At 33.1% G+C, this 27,986-nt stretch overlaps 1 protein-coding gene and 1 non-coding gene across 4 annotated transcripts in view; one reads left to right on the top strand and one right to left on the bottom strand.

The window, feature by feature from the left end:
- LOC110996841 (protein kinase C and casein kinase substrate in neurons protein 1) overlaps positions 1-27,986 on the bottom strand; it is an 84,112-nt gene that overhangs the window by 10,225 nt on the left and 45,901 nt on the right. For all 3 annotated transcript variants that reach the window (XM_022264707.2, XM_022264709.2, XM_022264706.2), the window contains 2 exons: positions 24,199-24,347; positions 11,704-11,892 (listed from right to left, as the gene is read on the bottom strand). In XM_022264707.2, the coding sequence (XP_022120399.1) occupies positions 11,704-11,892; positions 24,199-24,347 (338 nt within the window). The remainder of the gene's footprint in view (positions 1-11,703; positions 11,893-24,198; positions 24,348-27,986) is intronic.
- Positions 16,563-16,646, top strand: Trnal-uaa. The gene has a single exon. It is a non-coding gene; the product is annotated as a tRNA-Leu (tRNA).

Here is a 27,986-nt window from a genome sequence, read left to right as displayed (position 1 = left end):
TATTATTTTGATATAAAATATATGATAATCTTGAATTAGATTATGATGATTTATGTGCACTGTTTACTTTTTGTTTTTTTTTATGTATCCTAATCAGTTGAGTTTATTTTTATTTCTGTTAAGTATATTTTTTCCTATTTTTATTATTTGTAATATGTATTTTTGCACTTCTTGCCTACCTTATGTAACATACTCACAGTGGTTTTTTCCTTTACTCACAGTGGTTGTCTGGAAGAAATCGCTCTAAAGCGATAAGGCCGCCAGTTGCTTTTCATTAAATTATGTTTAATATATTTTTTTACCTTTAATGTAATGCAATGAAGTGTTAATAAATAAAATAAATAATTTTCAATATTAATTTAGTTTTCATTGTAACAAAATTTTTGAAGTAAAACTTCTATGGATCCATTTATATTTTAGGTTTTTTTCACATATAATATGTATTACCATAAATACTTAACATTTTCACTTACTCACATATAAAAATGTTTTACATATTGTACCGTCTTCTAATATAAAACCCGCGGGTGTTTTGGTACTGTCTGAATTCATGTGAACATAGAATAATGTACATTTCGAGTGACACTCCTCCCGTGATAAATGAGAATGTCTCCCGCACTGTCTAAGTGTTAAAACTTTTACATCTACCCGCATTTTATACCTACCTACCAGTCCTTTGTTTCTTATACAGAACAGAAAATATTAGAAATATTTATAGTATTTCTTTTCATACTGTTTAATTAGTGTAAACTTGTTATATAAGAATAAGAATAAGAATATATTATATAAATATCGCCATTCAGACATAGAAAATCTGTCCTTTGCCCAATATCAGGTTAATTATTATTATTATTTTATTGCTGACACCCAGTGTAATATATATAAACATTTGTTTTAGTTATATGCCGTGATCAGCATGTCCTGTGACAAAGGCCTCTTCCAGGTTTTGTACTTGCTTCTATTCTTTTCTAATGTTAGCTATTCTTCCATTGAATTCTTTTATATTTGGCTGTAAGTATTTTTTTACCATAAAGCCAGCCAGAAATAACTATACAATTATGTTAATTACACAATCATTTTCAGAAATAACACGATTCCAGAATCTTAAACCAACTCAAGACTTGGAATAATTAATTAACTTCAATTTGTAATTAATATTTCCTTCACTTATAATTAAGCTAAAATTAATAGCACTAATGTAATAAAGTTATAAAGTATGGAATTTTGAAATTTAGAGAAAGGAATTTTGCGCAATAATTTTAATTAGTAAATTAAATACAAAACGAAGTTGGATACTAAAATCGCGACATAGCGTCGTTGTAGATATTAAATAGAATAGATATGTTAAGTACAAGGATCATAGTATCGAGATATTATGTCATACTCATAATTATCAAGTGCGTTCAACGGAGGAAAATTTTACGAATATAAGTACTTTATTATATTTATTATGACTCAACTATATGGAAAGGACCAAGGGTAAGAAGGAGAAAAGAAGTCATGGATAAAGACATTTGGAAATGACTAGAGAGAACTTTTACCCGTAAAGGAGTTTTACGGACAAAATTACAACGAATAATAAAATCAATTTTAAAATTTTATTATGTTAACTGTAAAGATTGAAATACGACGGGCTTTATTATTATTAGCAGTATTTGGCCTAATGGCTTTAGCGTGCGATCTCGTCTCTGAGGTCGTCGGTTCGATCCCCGGCTGTGCAATGGGCAAAACCAGCTTGCTTTAGAAATCAGCGTCTGTCAGGCACAGGAGGCCAATCGACTACTTGCATATTAGATTGACATGATCATGAAATGAGGCAGATACATTTTGCGCCATTGGTTTAATATATACTGTTATCATAGTATAAGTCTTTTTCTCGGTGTCAACGATTTACGTAAACTGATAAATGTTTATATGTGAATATCTCTGTTATCAATAGACGAGGAACTTTTAAATGTTAATTATCCTAAACAAAATAACTTTCCGCTCCCGTTGTCACGAGGACACCGAATGGCCCTTAGCTAACTACGCCTTCATGTTTCGAAGCGGAATCGAAAAACTAGTGAATAGCTCGTGTGTTGACCCTTAAGTGAAGCTCGATAAGAATCCAATACCTTGCCCTTGGTCACGTTTCGCCGTCCTGGCACGTCAATGGCCACTCGAATAGCTTAACAGCTTTTGACAATATTAAACAATATTTTAAGCGAATTTCAGTTTTCATGGCGTATAAATAATCTTTAAGGAGGAATAAAATATATAAAAAGTTGGTAATGGCGGTAGTTCTTATTTACCAGTCAAGTCAAAGCAATTAAATATAGAAAATCTATTACAAGTAAGTAACGAGAAATGTTTTGTTATTGTATAAAGGTGGTACGAAAAACCTCTAGCGCTCCAACCAACCTTTGTCTGGACCTCAGATTTCTGAAGTTTCATAACATTTGTCAATCAAATGCAAGTAGGTGATCAGCCTTCTGAGCCTGACACATCCACTTTTTGAGACTAAGACAAGGAAAGGTTTACTCGCGATGTTTTCCTTCGCCGTCAGAGCGAATGTTAAATGCGCACATAAGTCCATTGATGCACAGGGAATCGAACCTCAGACTTCATACGCTGAAGTTACATTAATAGCTAAATTAGCTTATAACGTAGAAATATACTTTTACCTATAAACGTGTTACTTATTAAAAAAATTAAATGTGTCTTTATTTCTCTTGTGAAAATTTAATAAGTCGACGTTATTAAATCTCTATGGGTTCAACCACTTGATCAATATTCGCTGTTATTTCAAGCGCAAGACGTGCAAGGACTGTGTAAACAGAAACGAAAAATCAATGAAAATTAATATTACTCTAGTGGCCGGTGTGGTTGCGAAGATCTTAAAAGACAACTACCGTGACGAAAGGGAGATGTTGGTTGCAGTACGTTTTCCAGTGTACAGAGTAGTGCTAAAAAATGGTAATTCTATCAGGTTGGTTGTTATTCAAAGAAGACCTATGGAGTTACATTCGCACGGATGATTTTTTTTTAAATCTTTGTAAATACATTGAGTATATCAGACGTCACTGCATTTTTAAAGTTTAATTATTCCAAACTCCTGTTTGTTATATCACGAAGAAATCAGTGCAAATGTGTTTTTAAAATGCGCATTTCGTAGAACAAAATCTAATTAATTTGTAAGGTAAATTCAATTAAAAAATTCAGGAATGTTATCATTTCCTTATCTAGCGTTGGCGATGTAAGATTATCCGCGATGTGTGCCAAGGTGTGCGTTACCAAGGGCGTAACGCTGTATGCACGCAAGGACATTGCACGCGCTGGTATTATATAAGTATTAACTTTTATATATTGTCTTAGCCAGTGTTTGATTCATCCTTTAATGGCCTATTTTTTTATTACTTTTAAAGGTGTTACATTGTATCCTGAACGGTGTTATGAAGGCAGTCACGTTACTATTCAGGTAGAAACAAAAGGTTATCCATAAAAGGGCACAAATATATCTAAAAGAATTCGATGATAGAAATAATATATAATAGAGAAATGTGTTGTGTTAAAAAGTACCTGAAACAAAAGGCTTTATTTTTATAATAATTTTATATAAGTTTTAATGAACTTACACATTACGGTCTAACTATTCCTACCACAGAACTCAGTAAGCGAGACAGCTAATTTACTACACCCAAAGGTACATCAACTTTCTAGGTCACAGGTGAGCTGCTTTAAGTCCAGACATAAACCCTTATTTAAACTCTATCATAGATTCATATGTTGGCTTACAATTCTTACCAAATTATAGCAGTTTCTTCTATAATAGGAAATCATAGGAAGTGTCACGCTCAGAAGAATCGCCGTTTAATCGTTATTCATACGATCATACTTGATTCGTGTACCATATTTAATATTTGTTTAATATCTTAATAGTTATTTGTCCATAAATTTAACTTTATTTTGTATCAAACTGCTGACTGCTGCCTTCCACACTATAGTATTTTTAGGTCAATGTGAATCACAGTAATTATTCCAACAGCTGTCTATGACAACAAAAATATCAAACTTTAATTTTTAACATTTATTGCAGTTTCTTTTGTTCATCACGACATTGAACAGTCTTATAATTGGTCTCGGACGAATAAATACACGAATAAGTTCAGGTAATTCTATTTTATAAGAATCAAAAGTAAATATATTTTAATCAAATAAAAATAAAACTAATCCGATGTTTTGCCATTTTTACAGCAAGTATGGTAACCGAATTTCTAGTAAATCCGTTATAAAGTACCTAATCATTTAAGCACAAAGTGGTTTTACGTTATAAGCAAATATTTCATTTGTATTAAATATAACCATGCTAATAGAACAATTTATTCGCTGAAAAGCGAACCTAGGAATCCGGTGGAACTGTAAAAAAGCATTCCGCCTTCTGGCATTGAGTGTCTATGGGCAGCAATATAACTTAACAGCAGTTGCCCGTTTGGTCTATACGAAAAAAGAAGTTATGCCAGGATACTTCCGTTATCCAACTTAATTTTAGGGTTAAATTCGAAAAAGATCTTAAAATCTAACTTCAAATCTTCTACTCACCACAAAAATTCATTGCCAGTAACAAAATAACTGGTGGGTAACTACAATTTAATATTTAACCGTCTCAGAAGCGTTTTACTCAAATTGGTTAACTGCTCCCTTGGGAAAAGGCTCAATTTATCCCAATAGAGGTATTTACAAGAGTACTACTTTATATTATTTTACCCACAAAACTTTAACATTAATTCGACAATACTAATAAACCTGTCAGGGCTTATATTTGGTGATAAACTATTATGATTAGCTATATCATATAAATCCTTGAAAAACTGATAAAATTCCCAGAAACCCCTGCATAGTTCTAAACATAAAATATATTCAGAGATGAGAATTAGAGCGAAAAGCGACTCCAAACGGAAGTTACGTATGCAAAGTACGATTCCAGTATCTCAAAAATGTTTAACATATTATATCATTCTAAATTTTATGTACGGGACTTATTTTGTCATAAACACTAAAGTCAACGTCTAAGTCATTTATTAATAAGGTAATAATGTACACTTATGAACGTCAAAAAAGAAATACATATAAAATGCGTCTAATTTTACATTTACCGCCAGTTCTCAAATCAAGGGCGTAGAACGGAATATTTGAATTGGCGATAATCTTTCAGCCACTCTTTTAATCACCAAGTTTTCTCTTTTACACCATGTTCGTAAGGATCTGCAACCGTAGAACTATCAATTGCACATGACTTCTTAAATAATTAATTGTTAATTAATATTAATTAAATAAATTAAAAACACAGATTTGTCCTCTAGCAGGAGGCATGGTGAAATAAGAGCACGCACTTACATTCTCGTGGTAACATCATGCAAATCATAGTCGAAATATAAAAAACTATAAGTAATAAGAGGTTTGAAACATAAATAGTTGCTGATTCTCTAACTTACTAAATATGCATCAAAATCATAAGAATCGGTCGAGCCGTTTCGGAGTATGGGAACGAATATTGTGACACGAGAATTTTATATTTATTTATTTATGTCTTTACTTAGGCTTTAATACGTACATCTACGTGTACGTTTAATTATTTGCACCAAGAACGTTTCCTACGTTTAGCATATATATATTATACTATTTATATATTTTACTATTTGATAGTAACACTTTGTATAAATTCTGCTAAGAGTGATATAACATAGGTTAACTGTGCTAATTATGAGTTGTCATACACAACATTTACGCATGACGTGGTATGAATAATTAATAGTGATCTATAGATATGTATAGATATGAAATGGTAATGTTTTGGTCTTTACATATAATATTAGATTTAATATAAGTTGAAATAAATACCCTAACCAGCCCTTCTTGTATAGAATGAAATTTAATATCTTGAACAGAATAAGAAAAAATCGTTTTTTATTAACACATACGGACTGTCCCAATATTAACGTACCTTTGAATTCCGGACCAATGGACGGTTGGTGGACGGACCTATTTATTTATTCAGACTATTAATATTTAATATAAAGACGGAAGAATGAAAAAAAAGGGTTAAGATCTGATCGTGAAAGAAACAAGGAAATTCCTATGTCGGATAACTCGGTGGTGAAAAATATATTTAGTTAAAATATATGTAATCGCTTAAGTTAAAATTAGAATTTTATTAGTAAATAAAAGCTTTATTATTATTTAATCTTTAACAAGCTTTTATATATAGGCCATATCATCAATATCGCGATGTTTGTTAATTGCGTACCGAAAGGTCAAAACTAATTGGCAACTTAGACATCGTCCCTACATGTACACGTCGTAGTTCGTTAATTTATTTCTACCCGCAATTTGTATAAAATAGAACCATAAAGAAAAAGGCTTTTCCTAATATTCCTCGAAAAATATTCAAAACTGTAATCACCAACAAAAACGTACAAATACAATAATGTCGAAAAAAGTTTATAATATTATTTATTTATTTATTTATTGGGAAACCAAACAGATACATCCTTATAATAAAAACAAAGTCAAAAATAAAACACAATACAAACACATTGGATGCATCCACAACAGGTTACACTTATACAACCATAAAAATAATACATGACAACAACACACATAATAATAATAGTATACAGTTAAAACATTAAGAGCTGCTTTATTTTATTCTTAAACAAAGCAGTAGTGGAGTGCGAAAAAGGGTCAATGTTTTTGATTGAATCTAGAGAAGAACACATCCTGTGAAACAACTTTTAATACATAATACACAATATCCCAACTGTGATCACACTCTGCGAACATATGTATATATGTTGATAGTGGTGGAGGCAGCAGCGTCTCTGTTTACGAGGATTTCAGCAACAGACTGGCCCTTGCAAACAACCTAGGACTTGGTCTCCACTTATCTCCTACAAAGAAACCAAGTTCTTGGAGAACACATTATAAAATTTGGATAAAGACGGATTTGGTTACCATGGTTACCGAACAAAGCATTTATTCTACTGGGTAAGTTAAGGTGTGCCTTGTAGAGTGGGATAACATCGCTGATGTTATGTGTTCCAAGGCTATAATAATTTAACTAACAATTTAAAAAGAAAGATTAATTGATGTGGACTGACGCAAATTTTTATAGAACAGTCACTATCGCGAATGCGTTGCCGGTCTTTTAAGAATCGGAAGCTTTTTTTCTTGAACAGCCCTACGTTCGATATAGCATAAAAGCACACAAAACAGTGCTTAAACGACACAATTACTAATAAGGAATCTTTAACCTTTTTTATTTTTATTATTACCATGGCTACAATATCTTTAATCCTCCATTATAAGTCAGAGTTTATCTCTTACGAAATTATACAATTCCGGAGCCAAAGTTCGCAAAGTTGCTAATTCATGGTTACTCTACCGGACCGTCTCGCCTAATTGGTTGAATAGAGACAATGGCCCATACGCCACGAAGATTGTGGTCATGTTACCATTTACAACACCCATTCATCTGCTTCGTATGGTACTAATTCGCCGGACGTACCATCAGCAAATTAATTAAAAGAAAAAAACTGAGTTTATTTATATATATACTTTTCTGTTATATATATATATATAACAGAAAAGCTTAATAATCAATGCACCAATAGGGAAACGAATCTAAACATTAGTTCGTTGCTATATTTCTGATGGTACAATACCTAAATCGGAAAATAAAATAAATCTCCTCAGATATCTGTATCCGTTTCAGAATCATTTGTCAATCTTATAGGCAATATCCCCACGCCGATTTCCTCACGATGTTCTCCGTCCCCGAGCGAATGTTAAATGAGCACATAGAAAGAAAGTCTATAGGTGCACACCCGGGAATCGAACCTACGACATACCTATCCGCCTTTTTTCATAACAGCAAATCGAGTAGCACACTATTATATATATAGTGTGTGTATAATAATAATTTATTTTATTATTATTTCCAATCTGAAATATCTAGGTTTTCAAGTCAGCGTGAAAACCAATAATACATTTATCGCTAAGGCGCCTGGAAGGAGAATTTACTTAATTGGATTCCATTTGTAACATTTCTTTATTTAATTAGAATAACAATTTTCCACGTCAATGAACTGAAAAATACTTTTGAATGGATTTTTAATAAATTTATATTAGATCAAGATCTTTTATATATATAAAGCGTTTTGCTTTGTATATAAAAGATCTTGATCTAGTATAAATATATTAAACCGCAGGTCATGATGAGCTCTCTATGTCACGTGTGATTTATTTTGATAATATTGATTTGAAGATTTGATGTTATTTTAAAAGTGTACCAGCGATTTTACGTCGGCTTTTTCTCTCGAGCTACACCCTCTGTCTTCTTTGTCGATGAGTAGGGATGTCTACCGATTCAAATTTAATGACGTGGTATAAGTGATGTGTTATGTTCCATTATAAACATCATATATTATAACTTTTAACAAAAGCAAAGATAAAAACATGATTATTAATATATAGTAAAGTCATTTGGAGTTCAGTGAATATTCTATGACCTAAAGAGAAAGAAATGGAAATTTCTTACTATTACGCATACAAATTCTCCAGTTGAATAAATCACCTTTAAAACGGTGATTTACAGAAGCACGTGAACACGAGGCCGTAGAATAGTTTATAAAATCTTTTCAATAAACACATCGCTAAATTAAACTATGACGCCACTAAGTGGATTATTTTCAGACTATTTTGTAAGGCCACGCACTACTGTGATAGTCAGCATTACTGAATTATGGACTGCAATTGGTAACGGTTAAGAGCCCTAATGATATGAAAACCTTACAATGAACTACAATATTTTCAGTATTTGTCCAGAAGTCTACCAAAGACGCCCATATAAAACAAAATATACATATAATACAGTAGGTAACTCCTTTAACACAGAGAACAAGAATTTAGTAAGGTTTTTTCGTTTAATTTTATAACAACACAATTGAAACAGATGCCAAGGTTCGCAAAACTATTTATGGATTTGATAATAATTATAAATTTTACACTACAGAAATATAACATGAAAAAACCTCTGCGTTATGGGGGGAAAATCCCGCGTTTTATAGGGACGGAAATCGAGGGTTTACTGTATTCCTTTCAGAGGGACTGCAGTATCGCACACAACACACAAACGCACAAATGGAGAATAAATATTATTTTAAATATAAACTGCGCTCCAAACGATTCTCAAGAGCTCAGTAAATACGAACTACTTACCCGCCGTAGGTATCGATTTCGATAAAAAATATAAATATTCTATTAAAAAATGTAAATTGCCTTGACTAGTCTCGTTCAATAAGCCTTAGAAATGGGCCAAGTGGTCAAAGAACTTGGAGAGGGCAACGGATCGATAGAGATGTGTTGAGGTGCGATTATGCTAAAGTACACGTATTTATAGTGTCCTTAAGGAATATAACGTCTGAATAAATTAAGTAAAGAGCATATAACAATAATAATACATACATTTAGAATGGGCAGAAACCTTTTTGGATTCACTCGATAATTTTATAAAGTGCAACGCCCTCTGTGGCAATAATTTTCGGTCTAATGTTTTTATCAAGTTTTCTCCCCCTAAACAAGTTGGCCTAAGCGTGCGACCCCGATTAGCCAGCAGTTCAAGTGACGCAAATGGAAATGGATAGGTCATCTCCTCCAAATGGATCCCAATCATATTCCCAGGCAGGCACTTGATTGGAACCCGCAAGGAAAGCGGAAGCCTGGCCGTCCCAGGCAAACCGGGCACCGTACAGTTGCAGATGACGCAAAGAGAGTTGGAAAGACTTGGAGCGAGGTGAAATACGAGTTTCTAGACCGAACGCGATGGAGACTCACTGTGAACGCCCTCTGCCCCACCTAGGAGTAATTAAGTCAAAACCCAAGCCTATGGTAGGTATGTCAGCCAAAGAAGCCCAATTAAATTATCGTTTTATAAGAAAAAAAAACTAAAGATACGAAGAACTCTTATTGCGTTTTAATTTACCGAGAACAGCTTAATGCTGCGATCTCTATGAGGATGGAACCGCAGTGCACAGCTAGTAGCATATTGATAATAAGGTTGATAATTATGTTGTGCGTCACAATACAGTATGTTAATACAACCAAAATTAATGAATTTCGTTTTCTGCGTCACGCGACGATTGTAGTAAACAAATCGTTCAAAGTACATTCAAAAGCTTTACTGTATTATTAGAATATTACTTTATAATTGTCGGTGAACCGCGGAAATAATTGATTTACCAATACGATGAATTGTTTATGTCGTCACAAATATGGATTTAAACGACCCAGATACGCGTCGATTTATATTAAAAATGCAGCGTCAAATTATAGGTTTCCATTCTTATTCAGTTTGCTGACCTGGTTGAATAAAACTTTTAACATTTAATCTACGAAAAATAAGATCATGAAAGAAATACTAAGATCAATGGAATCGTATTGAAAATTATCAAAAGTCTCGCAAGTGCGTTGCCAGTCTTTTTTTTTATAGAAAAGGGGGCAAACGGGGTTTTTCACCTCAAAGTGATACCGCCGCCCTCGGAAACTCAATGCCAGAAGGCTCGCGAGTGCGTTGCCGGACTTTTAAAAATTGGTACGCACGTTTCTTAAAGGATCTTTAGTCGAATTGGGTCCGAAATACTTTAATGGGCAACTGGTTCCACATAGTGATACGCAACAAAAAGTTTAGCCCAAATAAATGCTCAGTTGTCAAACGATAGACGTCGAGGTGATATGGACGGTATTTCTAATCTCGCTTAACGTCCAATGATGAAACTCAGCTGCAGCTATTTCTGAACATATCATGGTAAATGCGGTAGAAGATGCAGAGACTTCACATCTCTACGCAACGCCAAGGAATCAAGCCGCACGGAATGTGATTGGTCATTGACGATTCTCAGTCATATATATTCTATTGTATTTATACTGTCTTCGAAACAATCAATATTTTTTTTTAAATAGTTTAATTATAAAATCTCATAACTAAAAAATATTGTCCAGATCATATGTCATAAGAAAGACACTAGCTGTCCACGACACAGAAATCAGAATCCTAGATATATACTTAATATAAATTATTAAGTATATATAAAAAAATCCTGAATTTTTCTTATATGTACTCAAAGCTGTAAGTAACAGACACAACTTCCATATTGGCTATTAGATGATAGGGTATTTGTATATTTATATATAAATATAGCAATTCGATGGCTTACCAATAATAATTATATTAGATCGAGCCGATATGATTATTAAATTAAGGAGTTGCGAGATAATTAAATCCCAAAACCAATTAATAATATAATTAACTAGTCCCTTAAATTATAATTACCCTGAAATTTTCACCTTTAACCTTTCCCTAGCTACGACTACTAAAACTTGTATATGTATATTGTATGTTAGTATAAAAATACTTTCATATCACACCATTAATTTACCAAAACAAGGGGTTTCAAGTTTCAAAGGCTTAATACGAAATTGAGTGTCATGTATCCCTTTCTGTCTATGATGAAAAAACGGCATACCTTAGACGCAAAACACTTAACCGTGTCAGGCACAGAAGGTTGCCAATTAGAAATGATCACGAAACAGATATAGAAATCTGAAGCCCAGGCCTAAAAGGTAGCCACTTGTATAATATTTACATGTAATATTGTTATTTTTACATACTTGGTCAGGACTCAAAGAGCTGTCGCCACTAGCGTTTCTCTCTTGGTTCTGCGCTGTTCTCTCCTGTTTGCACGCCGTGTGGTACTCCATCCGCGCCCTCTCTACCTTTTGCAAGAATTTCGCCCAGGGCTTCTGTGCTTTTTTGAACGCTTCGTCCATTTCTTTCCGTTCTTTAAGCTGAATCATTGACTGTGGACAACGAGTTATCGTTAAATGGTATTTTGGAAGACAAAGAAGAAAATTAAACTAAATCCTCTACAGATAAAAAAAATATTCTAGATATCGTATTCCTTAAAAAAAGTAAACCAAATAACATCATACATTTCGGAACTTCCATATCTGCGACCGTAAAAGTTATACAGTCTTGCCAGGAATAATGTGGGCTGATAGCAGTAATAGGTTTGATATGGTAAGGGTTATCGCGTGAGACTAGGTTTGTATATCATTTGCAATGGTGTTGCTCGAAAGAAAACGTCTTAAAAATCAAGTTAAAATATAAGTTATATTCAAATTCGGAAAAGCAGTAGTGACGTTCACAAATGACCTGAGTAACTATATCAAAACTAACCGTTCCATAATTAAAAGGTGTCATATATCATATTTCCGCTGGTTCTGCTAGTTAATTTAAATAGAAATACTAAACCGTTATGTATATAACAATAATGTTCAGAGGAAATTCGATTATTACATACACTTGTTTGCTCATTGCAAGGCCGTACATGACAGGATGACATCGATACTTATTTACGTACGTCACGGTTATATAAGCGGAGGTTATAATCAATGTAAAGGAAGCAACTATTTGTAAAGTACAATAACTATGAAAAGTTTATATGAGACTTTCAGTACTATATATATTATTTATTTATTAGAAATCTTACAGCTAACATAAAGATAAAAACAAAACACATAGACAATATACAAAGCCTCAACATATCAAAGATAAACAATATATATGAAACAGATAAACAGAAAAAATAAAAATAAAGAAAACTGAAATTTAAACAAACCACAATAAATATTACAAAGAAAAGCTAAATTGTTATCCTAAAGTATCCTCGTTGTTGAGGTGGAAAATATCATAATTAATGTTACAGATAAAACCCGAAACATTGGCGAAATATATATTTTGATTTAGGAACCTTAACTTGAACCTTTGTAACGATTTAGCCTCCCTAAAGACCTTTCCAAGAATTTTAGATTAGGAGTCCTAATGTACCACAGATCTAAAATATAATTAATAAACCCTTATTATAATCTGTGCTCCGACTGGCAAACGAGTCCCTTATGAAACATCTTACCTAAACACTGATTATATAAAAAGCAGTTTCTTTATAAAACAAAAGTTTAATTGAATGGTCCTAACTGAAACAAGTCTTTAGTCTTTAACCTACGACTTTAACCTTCCAGTAATCGAATTTAATTTGGAAATCGTCACAATTTATTTATTCTTTAAAATATTATTATGTTGCAGTTTCTTTCATTACATTTTTTTATTTTTATTTATAAACTTAATTTTAATTGACTAATGTTTTCGGTTTCGTATATTTTTAACAATGTATTAAGATGTTTTGGTTTTGTATATCACCTATGTGATTTTCAATTATATGTGTAGCTGTAAAATAACTTATATGGTAGCTATGGTAGTAAGAAAAAATATTTAAGAAACTCTATTTTTTTAAACAACAATGGGCAAATGCAAAGATTCAGATCTTGTGTCATAAAAATACGTTTAAATTAGACAGAGGGTGTAGCTCCCCTCTTCCGTGGACACTCAATGCCAGAGGGCTCGCGACTGCGTCGTCGGCCTTTTAATTTTACTTATACATTTTGTTTTAAGTGAAACTATGATTCCATTGTTCCATTGCAACAGCACCTACGAGTGAGGTCGAATGCATTATTAGATGTCAACGATATTCGTGTCAGTTGTTACACAAGGAATCAATATGAAACCTGCTTAGCGGTGACTTCATCAGTTCTTTCACTTATAGGAATTTACTTGGAACGTGTTTATATCAAAATACGATAACAGTGATAAAATATACTGTGAAATGTTTGATAGTAAAAATGTCGTTATTTACCAAGAATTCCAAATACCTATTCAGGATATTTACTTAAGTAAATATACGAAAATCAATTTGGCGGAAGCCTTCATTCCGGCGGAGGTCGAGTACAATAATCCTACAACTAAAATTATAAAACAAACAATTACACTAAAAATATATCCAAAGACAGAATACATGATACTTGCTTTACTAATAAAAATGATTAAATACGTAATACCAAATTCGGCTGTAATGTGTGATGATTAAAAGTGAGGGTATCTACGTTAAGATGTGTAATGTGTATGTAGTATAAGCTCGTGATCATGATTGGATACTCTTTATTAAATACAATAATTAGATAAACGTATCATCCTAAATAGTACTCGAATGTAAGCTTTTTGCTCATGCGCCTAAAGTGAAGACTTTAGGCGCATGAGGGTTACATTTTTACAGAATGTCACGAAGATGTGCAGCGTTTTCGTTGAAGAATTGAGAGAGAGTGAGAAAGGGAGTTCGAGAAAAATCTCGCTATTGGTTAATGTATTCGTTTAGCAGTTACATATTAGAACTAAAGATGGCAATTCTGTCGCATAATGTCTTGTGCAGTAAACGCAGATTTTTTTATTTATTTATTTATGATCAGCACGTATACAGTGTGAATATACGTGATATACAAGTACATGGCGTAACCATATACTGTTAAGTTTCACTTCTGACACTGTGTACTTTGTTTGCACTTTTTATGTTGTATTGTATGTCTTATCTCTATTAAAATGTTATCTAACCAAGTTGGCTGACTGTACTAAAATTCGATTAACGTAAATTGAATCACGGCATCTTCATTTCGTCTCCTTAATAATTATTTCTGCTACTTTTGGTAGCTGCAGGATTTTCCATGGCTAAGGGACGGAAGCTGGTGAATGTTGCAAAGCAATGCCTTGAGGCCGCAATGAAATGGCACCGATTTTATTCATGTCAGTGTTACATGAGAATTGCATGATGGTCGAAAAGAAAATCACACCCAGTTATGACTAAGTTTGGTGTTGCTGTTAACATCATATAAAAAGTATTTACACCTATAGCATTTATTAAGTTGGCTGTAAAGTTCTAAAAGTAGTTCTATAATAGGCTAACATTATAATACATGGTCTTGATAAAATATACCATAACATAGCATTGATTAGTAACGGAACACCAAAACAATCAAAAAATAATAACACAAAAAATTATGGAAAGATTGATACACAATCATTTTAAAAAGAACAATGATTACATTAATTTAATGTTTTACATAACAAATTATTATAATCGGCGCGCCTCAGTACTCCAGGCCTTCATTGGGCACAGTCCACCCCGAAACACTGACACAGCAATTCAGCGATTCGTGCTGGGATAGGGCCTTAACGCTTATGTAAAATACGAAAACACTCCACACTGATAAGGTTCTTGAAGATAAGCAAATTGTCACGATTGTGGACGTGCGCGATAGCACTATCACGAATCGATGTCTTGAGCACTTCATTTACGTAACACGAGAAATAATGTATTGAAATTCAATTTCAATTACTATTTTAAAAACATCAGCGGCTCTTTTTTGATCTGGGCCTCATGTTTCATGAGTATTGGTCAATCTAATAGGCAAGTAGGTGATCAGCCTCCTGTGCCTGACACGCGCCGTCGATTTTGTGCTTTAGACCCAAGGCAAGGCAAGCCGGTTTCACAAAGTCGCGAGACTTAAAAATTGTACCAAAGTTGTCACCATTTGTACTATATTGGAATTGAACCGAAATGGAATTGTACCTAAAACAAAGACATCGTCATTAAAGTATTAAGGCTTTAAAACATGTAGAGCCTCTTTATCCTTTACATAGACGAGTTTTCTTTAATACATTTTCCCACAAAGTTTAATTTAATAATAGTTAAGAGAAAAATGAAAATCGCATTTGTAAATTGTATCAGCATTTGATCAGATACGAATGTAAAACAAAACTGTTAATTTTTTTTTAATCTGTCTTATAAAAAATAAATATTCACTCTTTACATTACGTATTATCAAACATTGATAAGAGTTGCGCAGTTTAAGTATAATTTAGTATGCTATGCGGAAAATTGTGTTTATACAGCAAACAGTTGTAATCGTTAGCAAACTATGATGTCAAGATGGCCAAAAATATACCTAATTGAAATTATTTTAACCAAACGTTTCTTTAGTCAGTTTCTGCCGCACCACCACTATGTGAAACCAGGTGCCTGCTGAAATATTCCCGAACCAATTCGACTTAGGGTCCTTGAAGAAAAGAACGTATCAATTCTTAAAAGGCAAACAAGCAGTGTGAGTGTCATTGAGCAGCGGTATCAGGTGAAACTCCTGCCCGTTTGCAATTAAAAAAAAAATTGTATGTCACAAAAAATTTGATTCTCAAAATCGACTCTGAATAGTTTTCTTTAATTACAGCGTACAGTAGAAATGCACTGACGTCAAAAATTCGCCATAGGATGTTCGTAACCTTGTATATAAATATACGTAATATAACATATACAAGGCCAATAGAAAGAGAAATATAATTATTTTAAACATATATCCTTTAGTTTTTCATTTATTATACATATTTCGCCTGGAGTTCCAGGCTACATGCATTCCATACGTATTACGTGTTCGGGTGAATGTAATATAATTTTGGATTGCCTTAATTTATCTAAATAAAACTTATATTTTAAAATCTACGAGCAAAACCAGGTTGGGTCGGTAGTTCAGAAATAAAAAGATACAGCTACTAGCACCTATTACTTAAGATATTAGAGCGTATCCAATAAGTCAGGTTGGCCGAGTGGTCTAAGGCGCCAGATTTAAGCTCTGGTTCCCGAGAGGGAGCGTGGGTTCGAACCCCACACCTGACAAATAGCTCAAACCTTTTTTTTTCATTTTGTTTAAAGGATTTATGATAAGTGAAATGATTTATTATTATATCCATGTCTATTCTGTACCAAAAAATATTTTAACTAAGAAAATTATTGATTCAATTCTTATTTAGATTTTATTTTTACATAACAAAAAAATAAGCAACAGAGCAATTCTACTTAAATTAAATATGCATTAAGCGAATCAGCGGGTCGTGATAATTTAAAATCACCACACATAACGAAATTACGTTATAATGATACACACTGGATTTCTGCGTTCGTTTTGTTTGGAAATTAAATTGGAATTTCATAATTATTTCGACCTATCCGTAGAACAGAGTCCCATCTGCAGGATTGATAGTTTTCAGTAGAGGCAAGAGAAGTTGTTGACTTGTGTAATTCTTAAACAGTGAGACTTGAGATTTTGATTTTTTGGTATGATATAACAACACCCCAGCCTAGTTAAATGCTATGTAGTGTATATTTCTTATCCTCTTATTTCACGAGATAGTGAGTTTTATATAAACATAGGACGTTTTATGCCGGAAGAGCGGGTGCCCGTAGTGAACATTGTACGTTTTTTTACGGAGATGTATGAATTAAGTGACGTTCTATATTAACATGGGTATTTTTTTGTTGGAATTACCCATCCCTCATGAGTCCTATGTAAATAAACATCTTAAAATTTTTAAACATAATGTTCGCCATATGATCCCATGTAACTAAATAAAAATTAAGAATATTATTAAAAATAGTTAATTAGTTATAAAATCTTAAAATAGATATGTAAACTATTAGAAGGCATCACTTTGAACATAGTCTAAAACTACAGATAGGTACATAGAATAGGAAAATTACAGGAGACACGTATGGAGAAATTTAAACTTCGCATTAGTTATATAATCAACAATATTATGTTCAAACAAACATACTTAATAACAATAAAATTTTACAATAAATAAAAATAAAGAAATAAATATAGCTAAGACTATTTTTTGGCGCAAAAGTTAAAACTTAAATGGCATTTCGTATCACAGACACTGTCCCCTTCATTTTGAGTGTGTCCTTTCTGTAAGAAGCAGTGTATTATACATTTATTGAACTTTTCTGCTGCGTAAACGGACATTTAAAAATACGATTACGATTGATATTAATTTACGATTTTGGCCAGCACAATTGTCTGACCAATAGCGAAACTCTTTGACCCCACGGTCAACATTAGCCTGAATAAAATCTAAGAGACAACTCCTGACCTCATTTGAGCCACGTTTTGCCACAGATTCATCCCAAATTTAGCAAACGGCCTACCTTTTACCCATGCCAAAAAATGTGAAGTTAAATGAAGAAAACTTTCTCTTATCGTAAAATATGTTTATATTGCCATGAGGACGCTGCAATACATTTTAAAAATCAAACACAGCAGCAACCATGTTTCCATTTGACTCCTCAGCGTCTTTCTTATCTTGGCCTTTTAAGTTCCTTTCGATCTTCTTATTAGTCTGGTGCTGTTGAAAAGTTTCTTTTTCTTGGTCTGTTGGATTATTTTTCAATCGAAAAACGTGACATTCGTCGCACTAATCCCTTTTGGGAATATGAAAAGCTAGATTGAAGTTTAAGTTGACAATGTCACGCTATTGGCGTTTCTTTGTAGCCTTAGAGATGTATTTCTCGGGGTCGAACCATTCAAGATAAAATTTGAACATTTTGGCGATATTTGTCTCCTTGTAGGTAGAGCTTTTGGCTATTCTTGCGTATTCGATACGATGCGATTCAACTGGGACATTTGTCCCAGTTGCTTAATGAAATAAGTTGCTGAATCGCTTGCATGTTCGGGCAAATGCCTACAATGCAAATGCGACCATGGTCACAAACACTTTGTTTCATTGCGTCATCTATAACAATCTTATGATTATCGTGGCGACTCCGTCTTTCCTCTTCTAAAATAGCACTTCCATCGTACTTCTTCCATGCATTTTTTAAGATACGAGTTTTTAACTCGTATCTCGGCAAGAGTATTAATAAGCAATGTTTGGCATACTTCGATTTCTCGCAGAACGATTCGCTACAACCTGTGATCAGCGCCAGATAATAGTTAAAAGTATGGTTTCTATTATTAGGAGTGTCTTGACTCAGGCATCTTTTCTTCTTCATTTTATCGGAATATTTGATGATGAAATTCCACTGCTCGATATCCCAGTTGCCAAAATTTTGTGAAACATTCCAACCGCTGTTGTTGAGATATTTTATTAGGACATTTGTAACGGTATACCTGACGGCCACATCGTTTTTACGTCTACGGCTTTTCCTTTTATCGTGACATATTTCTTACCTAAGTTCTTAAGGCATTTCCGTTTAAGGTCTGTCTATTCTTTTGGGCACCTCTTACGTTTTCTAGTCGTTTTAGGATTCACGGTGGGATCGCTTACGTGCGAAGAAGAAGGTGAATTCGTGGTGCTAAAAGACGACGAAGAAATCACAGATAATAAATCTGCATGAGATGGCATAGAAGTTGGCAGTGACAATTCTCGAAACTAGAAGGCACTTGTAAAGAAAAAGTGCTAGGTTGATTTCTGTAAGCATCTTTGGCAGACGGATCAGACACATTGGGTATGAAGCTATCACAAGTAATTTCTTCGGTCAGGTCAGGTCAGGTCAATCTTCATGCAGAACTTCTTCCCATATATCAGCTAGTTCTTGGCTGATTTTTTTTTCACCGGAGGGCAAAGGTGAGCTCTGTTGTCTAATGTCGTTGTCATCAGCGTTCAGAGATGTAGTATAAAAAAATACTGTATAGTATTATTATAGCTATTCATAAAACATTAATAAGAAATTAAGTTAACAAACCTTAAATAAAAAATCGTCATAATATTAATATTTAACGATATTTTTAAATGAACAACGTCCTAACTGATGTCATTATCCCAGTAACAACGTCCTATCTTCATATCAAACCAAGAAATCATATTACAGATTACGTAGAAAAACGTCTTAAATTCATATGACACGCTTAAAATACCAAAAATGTTCGTATAAAATCGTCCTTATGTTTCATAAGACTTCTACTTTTTACTATTTATTATTATAGAAAAAATGAATACTCTGTGACTTAGCATTATGCCAATTGCTTTTTCGCATGATTTTCGCACTACAAATGCTTTTCTATACCTCTCCGGCAAGAAACGTCCCATATTAAAATCAATCACCCACAATGCTTTACTGAGTCAAAAATGCAATATTAAAGCAATACAGATATGATATTTGTTAATATAAGAATTTATTAGAGTGTATCGCGAAATAATACAGCTGAAATCGTCAATATACCAGTAATTACACTTTTTTTCGAAAATTTGAAAATGGTGCATTAAGTTCCGGCCTTTCTGCATCAGTTTTTTGTAGCATATCTGATATTTACTTTGAACGTGACATCTAAAAAAATATGTTTTTACATGCAAAGCAGTTAATTTATTTTGTACATCAAACCAAAAAAAAATCTGAGCGCATAACACAAATACACCCTCTCTCCACTGAACAGCGGCCGGAGTGACAAGCGGACGGAGCGTCTGCGCAGCCGTCACTTACCGCGTGCCGTCGCTTGATCACGTCGTGCGTTTTTATACGGAATTAATGTCAGATAGTACGTTATTCGATTCTATATCTCCGAAACTAAACAAGATACGAAAATTTTAAAAACGTACGTTTGTAGAGTTCGTATTCCTTATCTCGTTTAGCTATTAAACTCATTTTTGCTCAATGATCACATCGGACTCTGTTCTACGGATAGGTCGATTTATCTAGACGTTTCTATTATATTACGGCCTAAATGAAATCGACATCATCATGAAATTACAATATATGTCTATTTCTATATAAATACTGGATCACGCGCCCAAAACATAATTGACAGTAGTTTTACTAAAGTTCAGTACATCGTAAAGGCAACCAATGTAAGGACGTGTTCGGAATACCAAATGGTACAGAGTCTAGACTTGTTGATCTCTATATAACATGTTTAAGGAATGAATAGTATCTGTACGATCCAAGGCTGCATTTTGCTCACTCAGCTTGTCATTTAAACATGGCCAATTCCTAAATCGTCGGAGTTACGCCCCGAGAGTATAACCAGAAGTAGGCCCTTTCTTCAACTGTTACATTGCAATCATACGTTACATACCAATTAAACTCAAACTCAAAAAATATCTTTATTCATATAGGTAAACATGTACACTTATGAACGTCAAAAAAAAAATTTAATTAATTGTAAATGTAAATTTACAACCAGCTCGCAAGTCAAGGGCGTAGAGCGGGTAAGAAGAACTGGCAAGAAACTTTCCGCCTCTTTTTTCAATCGCCATGTTTTAATACAAATTTTGAACTGGAGCAAATCAATCCCAAGGATTAGGATCATTTAAGTATTCGTCACATTTATAAAAGGCTTTATTAATAATTAACATTCCACCATTAAACATTGGCATATATTGTTGTTGTACACGAGTGAATAGAGTAAAACTAAAATACTCTATTGTTTATATCATCCCAGGAACAATACATTATCCATCAAACAATTTTGTTTGGTCAAACCACTAGTTTTCAGACGATGCATTATATTAAAAGTTCAAAATGTTGTCGTTACTAAAGTAGGCTTTACTTATCAATATGAAGAATTATGTATTAATTTTATTGAATTGCTTACTGACAATATCCATGGAGCTCTATTTACAGGGAACCTCCCTATAAGAGCAAAGAGAGAGAGAGTATAGACTGTGTCGGAAAGAGCTGATTTTTAGGCAAACAAATACAATTTTTGTATCTGTATTTATTTATTAATACAAAAATATAAACTTTTAATGTTTATTGTATCATGTTGATTATTGTCGCAAACGTTACAATATATTTTCGTGAAAAAAGGTTTAAAAAAAAGTTATCACGCAAAGAGCACGTTATTAGGAAGGGTTAACTTTAATAGCATTATGATAATCCATTATCAAATTGCAGAAAGCCGTAGGAGCGCTTCGCGTGACGCTAAATGTAATTAAGACCAACAAATAACCAATGTTAATAAAAAATACTTTAAAATAAATATATCTAATGTCTCTCGATTTAATGACAAATCCCCTAAAGCGTCGAAAGTATTCGGCTTTGGCTTGGTTTAGCTTGCCTTCCATATAATTTACTCACTCTTACTTAGCTTAACTTAACTTATATTCACTCTACATAGTTTACTTACCCTCATTATCGACGATTAAATAAAAAAAAGTACTTTTTAAGTTGCCGAAATCAGTTAAAACAGCGGAGCTGTGTGTATTTTGTGTTATTTTGTTAGTTTATGATCCTAGACCGTAAAAAACTCGACTTTCGGCATCATACGTACCAAACATTCAAAGAAATGCAATCTTTTGTTAACAAATTGGGATTGCTTGAACGTGATTATAACGAAGGTGCCTTAATATCGCAGGATATAATTAAAATAAGTAAAAAAATACAACATAATTCCTGGAGCAGCAAAACACGTCTGGCGAAAATAACAGTATACGCAATAGCGTTTACTAACCCAAGTCTGAAATTATTTTTTTTTTATTTCAAATACAAATTTTACGACAACTCTTTGTAACGTCAAAATATGTACAGCACTGCACACTGTGTACCGTCAACAATGTGTTATGTCAACCACAAGGCAGTAACACAAAACAATAGGCAATAAAGGAATACGCATTTACTAAACTAGTAAAATAAAATGCTAAACAAATGATTTTGATATTATGCTAGTACGAAATACCCATTTATACGAAACTTTTATTATAAAAATTGAATTGAATTTTCAAATATGTAATGTCATATCAATGAGTAAATTATAAATGTAATATTTCGTTACAAATACAGCAAAACTGTTTAGAACAACATACTGATTATATTGACCAAAAAGGTACCGGCATAACTCTGTTGCATTACGTTCTAAATAACAACGTCATCGGCTGTTATAGGTTTTTACGACCAATTATGAGTAGTCCCATCGATGACGTTACAAAAGGTTTTGACTGCAATTAATTTTCGTAATTTCATTCGATCACATACAGTACACCCACACATATGCACTCAGGCAAGTCAGAAACGGTTGAAAAGGCAAAAATAGTAAAAAAAAGATGTAATATAAATAAATTTTAAGAAATTTATGATTAAGTTTGTTATGAAAGAGCTGGAAACCCTGAAACAGATATTGCTCTACTTAAAAGTAGCAAGTTCGCAAATCTTACACATTATAATGATTTTTTGTCAAATGACTAAACACATTTGTGTTATTCTTATGTATTATAATAATAAAAGTATATATTTTTATTGTACTTTTCTCGCATGAAGCCAGCATTGGTGGCTGAAGCCTCCTCTAGCCTTTTGCATCTACTTCTACTTTCTGATTTTTTATTATTTATTTTTTATTATTTTAACCAATCCTTTGCTGCTACTTATATCATTGAGCCATCTATAATCTTCTCTGCTTTCTTTTACCCTTACACTTACTTATTCCAGTGCTAAACGTAATTTTAAAGTACGAGTAATTATATTTAATTTATTTACTTCAAATTGTAGCTCTAGCTATTGTAATGCAGTACAGAAATAGAAATGAGTACAGCCACTTATAAGTATTAACACGAATAGAATCTCAAAGACAATGCATTTGCATTTTAAATATTAATTACATCATCCTTGGCCATTAACGACAACTACTTATTCATGCTTTGAGCTGACGGGTATATTAATATAAGATATACCTTTAATTATCTGCATTTCGGTAATACTTACATTCAATTAAATTTATATTACGCTACTTGCGATTCTCACCCCTGAAGTTGTAGGTTCGATCCCCGGCTGTGCACACATACTATTTAACAATCGCTCGAACGGTGAAGGAAAACATCGCGAGGAAACTGGCTTGCATTAGACACAAAAAAGTCGACATCTACTAGATGCTACAGTGTATGTATTTATATTTTAATAAAAATAAAAATGCACTGTACTAGACATTCAGGCAACTGTGTTATTTGTTAACATAAGAATGTCTTGTTGAAATAACTAAGAAGCTTAAGAACCCACGTAAACCTCATTCACACACACATTACAGATTAAATAGCTTCCTTCTTGCCTTTACAATACAATGTATAGTCGTGTATGTAACACATTTTGTATGTGAGACCTACTTAATAAGAATTCCAATTATTATCAATCCTCGTTATAAATACTAACATATTATTATTATAAATATTTATGTATATTGTTGAATTGTCGTAATTAAGAAATGTTAATTAAAATTTTTTTAATTTACACCAATGTTTTGAATAAAAGACTGCACAGATGGATATAATCTATCCATAAGCCTATTTAGCCGATATTCTCTCTATCCGGGTAATAGATATGAACTCTTCAGAAAAAATTGAGACTTCTTCTACTGAGTAGATTTACGGCGATTTATCTCCCCATACCATCTGCACATTTAGATTATGAGATTTTGAAACACAACTAAAGTCTTAATTTAGACGGTTACGAAGAAGTATCTACTGACCTTGTGATACGTATCCTTTTGCCAGTTCTTGATCTGTGCCATGACATCGTTGACGAGCCGGTCCCTCACGCTGAGGTGGAGGTCTGACAGCCGTTCGGCTTCCACCATACCACCCTTCCAGGCAGCCTCCATCGTGCCATACTCCGGCCCTTTAAATAAATTAAATAAAGTTATAAGTAACCATTGATTCTTAAAGATATTTTGTGACTACAACCACTAAATACGAATTGGACATTTACGAGTACAATAGAATCATTTTGATTAATAATATTTGATTGAGTCTAGCCGATTCATGTATGCGGTGATGCTAGTTATTTCGACTATGATTTGCGTGTTGTTCCCACGAGAATTTGAGTGCTCCTATTTCACCATGCCTCCTGCTGATAGAGGACAAATCTTTGTTTTAAATTTATTTTATTATTGTTAATTACTAAGGAAGTCATGTGGAACATGGTGTAATGGTTCCAGCTCCTCACAAACATTGTAAAAAAAAAATTTTGGCGATTAAAAAGAGTGGCGCAGAGATGCCAGTTCTTCTCTTCCATTCTACGGCCTTAATTTGAGAACTGTCAGTAAAAGAAAAATTAGAAGAATATAATACGTTTTTCTTTTTTTCCATTATTCATGTAACCGAGAGTGGTTTTGTGTATAGACCCCGCCCACTATTAAAAAAGGTAATTTAAAAAATATCATACGTGCATATCAACATTTATTATTAATTTATAGAAATTTCAAAAATGTAATTCGCACTTCAAACTATACTTCAACCATTACAAATAAATAGCTTTTATTTAATGTAAATATTAAACTAAAATAATAAATTTGTATAATGTATATGTTTAGCTAATTTCCACTACTTAAATACTCTGCCAATGCTAGTATACTTCCGCGACCTCGACCTCTCTTTGACCTTAAAGGTCTTCAACTCTCTCATTGGATTCCGGGCGAATCTAGATTTAATCACCGCTAATAACATAGTAATGACATTGTATATGCAATGCCAATGTCCATCTGTATACAAATTTAATGAGATATAAAAATATATTGCTTCTTCTATTAAAAAAAGCTTAAAGGTTTTAGTGTTATATGACATTAACTTATCCTAAAACACAGTTCCTTTATTATTGTTGAAAATAAAATAAAAGTGCGTGCGTACAAAGTAAAATGTCAGAAGTGAAACTATTATTTACATAACTTTTACACATTTAAAGAAAAACACTTTTTTAACGGATTATAGATATGTATTATTATATTTAAACTTATAATTATTTGTACATAATTTTAAATTTAAACCGACGTTTCGCGTGCTTTACAGCGTGCGTGGTCACGGTGACTGAAGACAAAGGTGTTAAATGTCAAAAAGTATTACAGCTGCAGAAAATGTTGTGTTATCTGTATTTATTTCCCCGGAGTTGGTATCGACTAAAAGATGTAGGGTTTTTGCAGAAATTGCTCACGGTGTCCTCCATTTTCGCGGGTTGTTTATTTTGAGATTTAAAATTATGTACAAATAATTATAAGTTTAAATATAATAATACATATCTATAATCCGTTAAAAAAGTGTTTTTCTTTAGAAGTGAAACTTCTTCGTAAACCAATTATTATTAAGATAAAAGCCCCAATAAATGATCATGTACATATGATCACCCATGTATTTGTACATATATATATTTACACTGTTTACACACTGTGTACGTGCTAATGATAATATAAATACATAAAAAATCTGCGTTTACTGCACAAGACATAATGACCTTACGACACGTAAAGGACGCACTATATCCTCAGCACTCGTCTTTCACGTCGCCAAACAATATATACTTCTGATATGCTGCAGTATTGTCTTGTATATGTTCATTAAACTTTAGTCAAGGTAATCGCGAGATTAACCTCTTGGTGACCCACAAACGTCGCACAAACTATATTATCGTTAATCCCCATACCTCTGTGAAATTTATTTCCTTAATAAAGCATTTCTCACCGAATTGTCGAGTTTCAATGTATCCTTGACAATTGAAAATAGCTCTTGAAACGACAATTATGTTTGATATAATTAAGTAATTTCATTTAAGACTGAATGAAATCAAATTTAACTCGTAAGAAATGCCTCATATGCGATGTCATAGTAGACACATCTTATTTTCATCTGATTGTTTATAATACTATAATTTAATATTATATTTACCTAATTTTCAGGTGACAATTGTTTATTCGTAGGTTTTGTATTAATAACGAAACTTGCGTATAACGAATAAAAAAGACAAAATTAGTAATAATAAATTTTCTATATAAAAATAAAAACTACAAATTAATTAAATTACGTACGTGTGTATTGTGAAATACTTTCGATTTTCGATACGAATAAGGTATGTTAAACGTGTCGAATTCGTGGCTCGTGCGTTGAATACTTAGTGGAAATCTTACTTTTAGTTTCGATAGCTTTCTTCACGTCCACGCACGGTAATTGTTAAATCAATTTGTGTCCTATTACATAATAAGAGAGCTATATCATAAGAATTTAAGAACTTTTAGTAACGTAACTGTAAAACAATAATCATTTTAAGCCCCAGGAGTGAAAAAGGTATTTTAAAAAGCTATTGTTTTAAACATATTTATTTGTGAAAAAACTAAACATTACTAACAACAAGTTATTGTAAGACAAGGCTAAAGAAACCGAAGTCAATCATGGAGGACCATGGAGGAGTACGCTCGAATTTTGAATTGTTGGAGGTCGTATCTCTCAGGAAAGACCCCCGCCGGTAGTCGATTCCCCAGTTCTATAGTTCGCAAAAGAAAATGTCTTGTGAAACGGACTGTGGAAGACTTCCAAGCCATCAAAGTGATGTTGGTGAAATTTAGTATTAAATATGGACAAAGCTTTTCTTTTATATAGAACAGGGGGCAAACGGGCAGAAGGCTTACCTGATGTTAAGTGATACCGCCGCCCATGGACACTCGATGCTAGAGGGCTGAATGAGAAATACCCAAAAGTGATAAAGCCGTTGATAAACAAATTTCACCAAACAAATACGTGAAGGCGTCTTGTTAAATATTTATCGTGCATTACACAAGCACTCGAATATATTAGCTTATTCAACACTTATATAAGAGCATCGGTAGGCTTTTTATCATCGGCCAAAGGTCGTTGACCTTCCATTATTCAACTATCGAAAGCCAAGTTAATACTTGTACGCAACCTTATATTTTTAATTTTAGCGCCAAAGTTGTTAATGTTATAGTACAAATTTTCATTGTACTATCCTAATGAAAGTGTGCATGTGAGGACAAAAACCTCTCAGTCAGTTCCTCAGATGATTGAATTAAATGTTATAAACGGATATAAATATTGGCTTCGGGCCGGGCGTTATCTCCTGCAACGAAAAGCCTCCTGCAGACCGTCCATGAGCTATCTTCTAGTCCTCTTAAGGAAGATTCTTTACATGGACGTCGATGCTCGCCCACGACATGGATGCGTACATGCAAGATGTGTTGGCCTAGTGGCTTCAGAGTGCGACTCTCATACCTGAGGTCATAGATTCGATCCCCGGCTGTGCATCAATGGACTTTCTTTCTATGCGCATTTAACGTTTGCTCGAACGGTGAAGAAAAACATCGTGAGGAAACCGACATGTCTTGGACCCAATAAGTCGACGACGTGTGTCAGGCACTGGTCGCTGATCACCTACTTGCCTATAATATTTAAAAATGATCACGCAACAGATTCAGAAATCTGAGGCCAAGACCTAACAGATGTTGTAGCGCCACTGGTTTACAAACACATAAAAACA

Source organism: Pieris rapae, chromosome 16 (assembly GCF_905147795.1).
Source record: "Pieris rapae chromosome 16, ilPieRapa1.1, whole genome shotgun sequence".
NCBI lineage: Eukaryota > Metazoa > Arthropoda > Insecta > Lepidoptera > Pieridae > Pieris > Pieris rapae.
The sequence above is the reverse complement of the archived record's forward strand: the minus strand, read 5'-3'. Positions and strand labels throughout refer to the sequence as shown.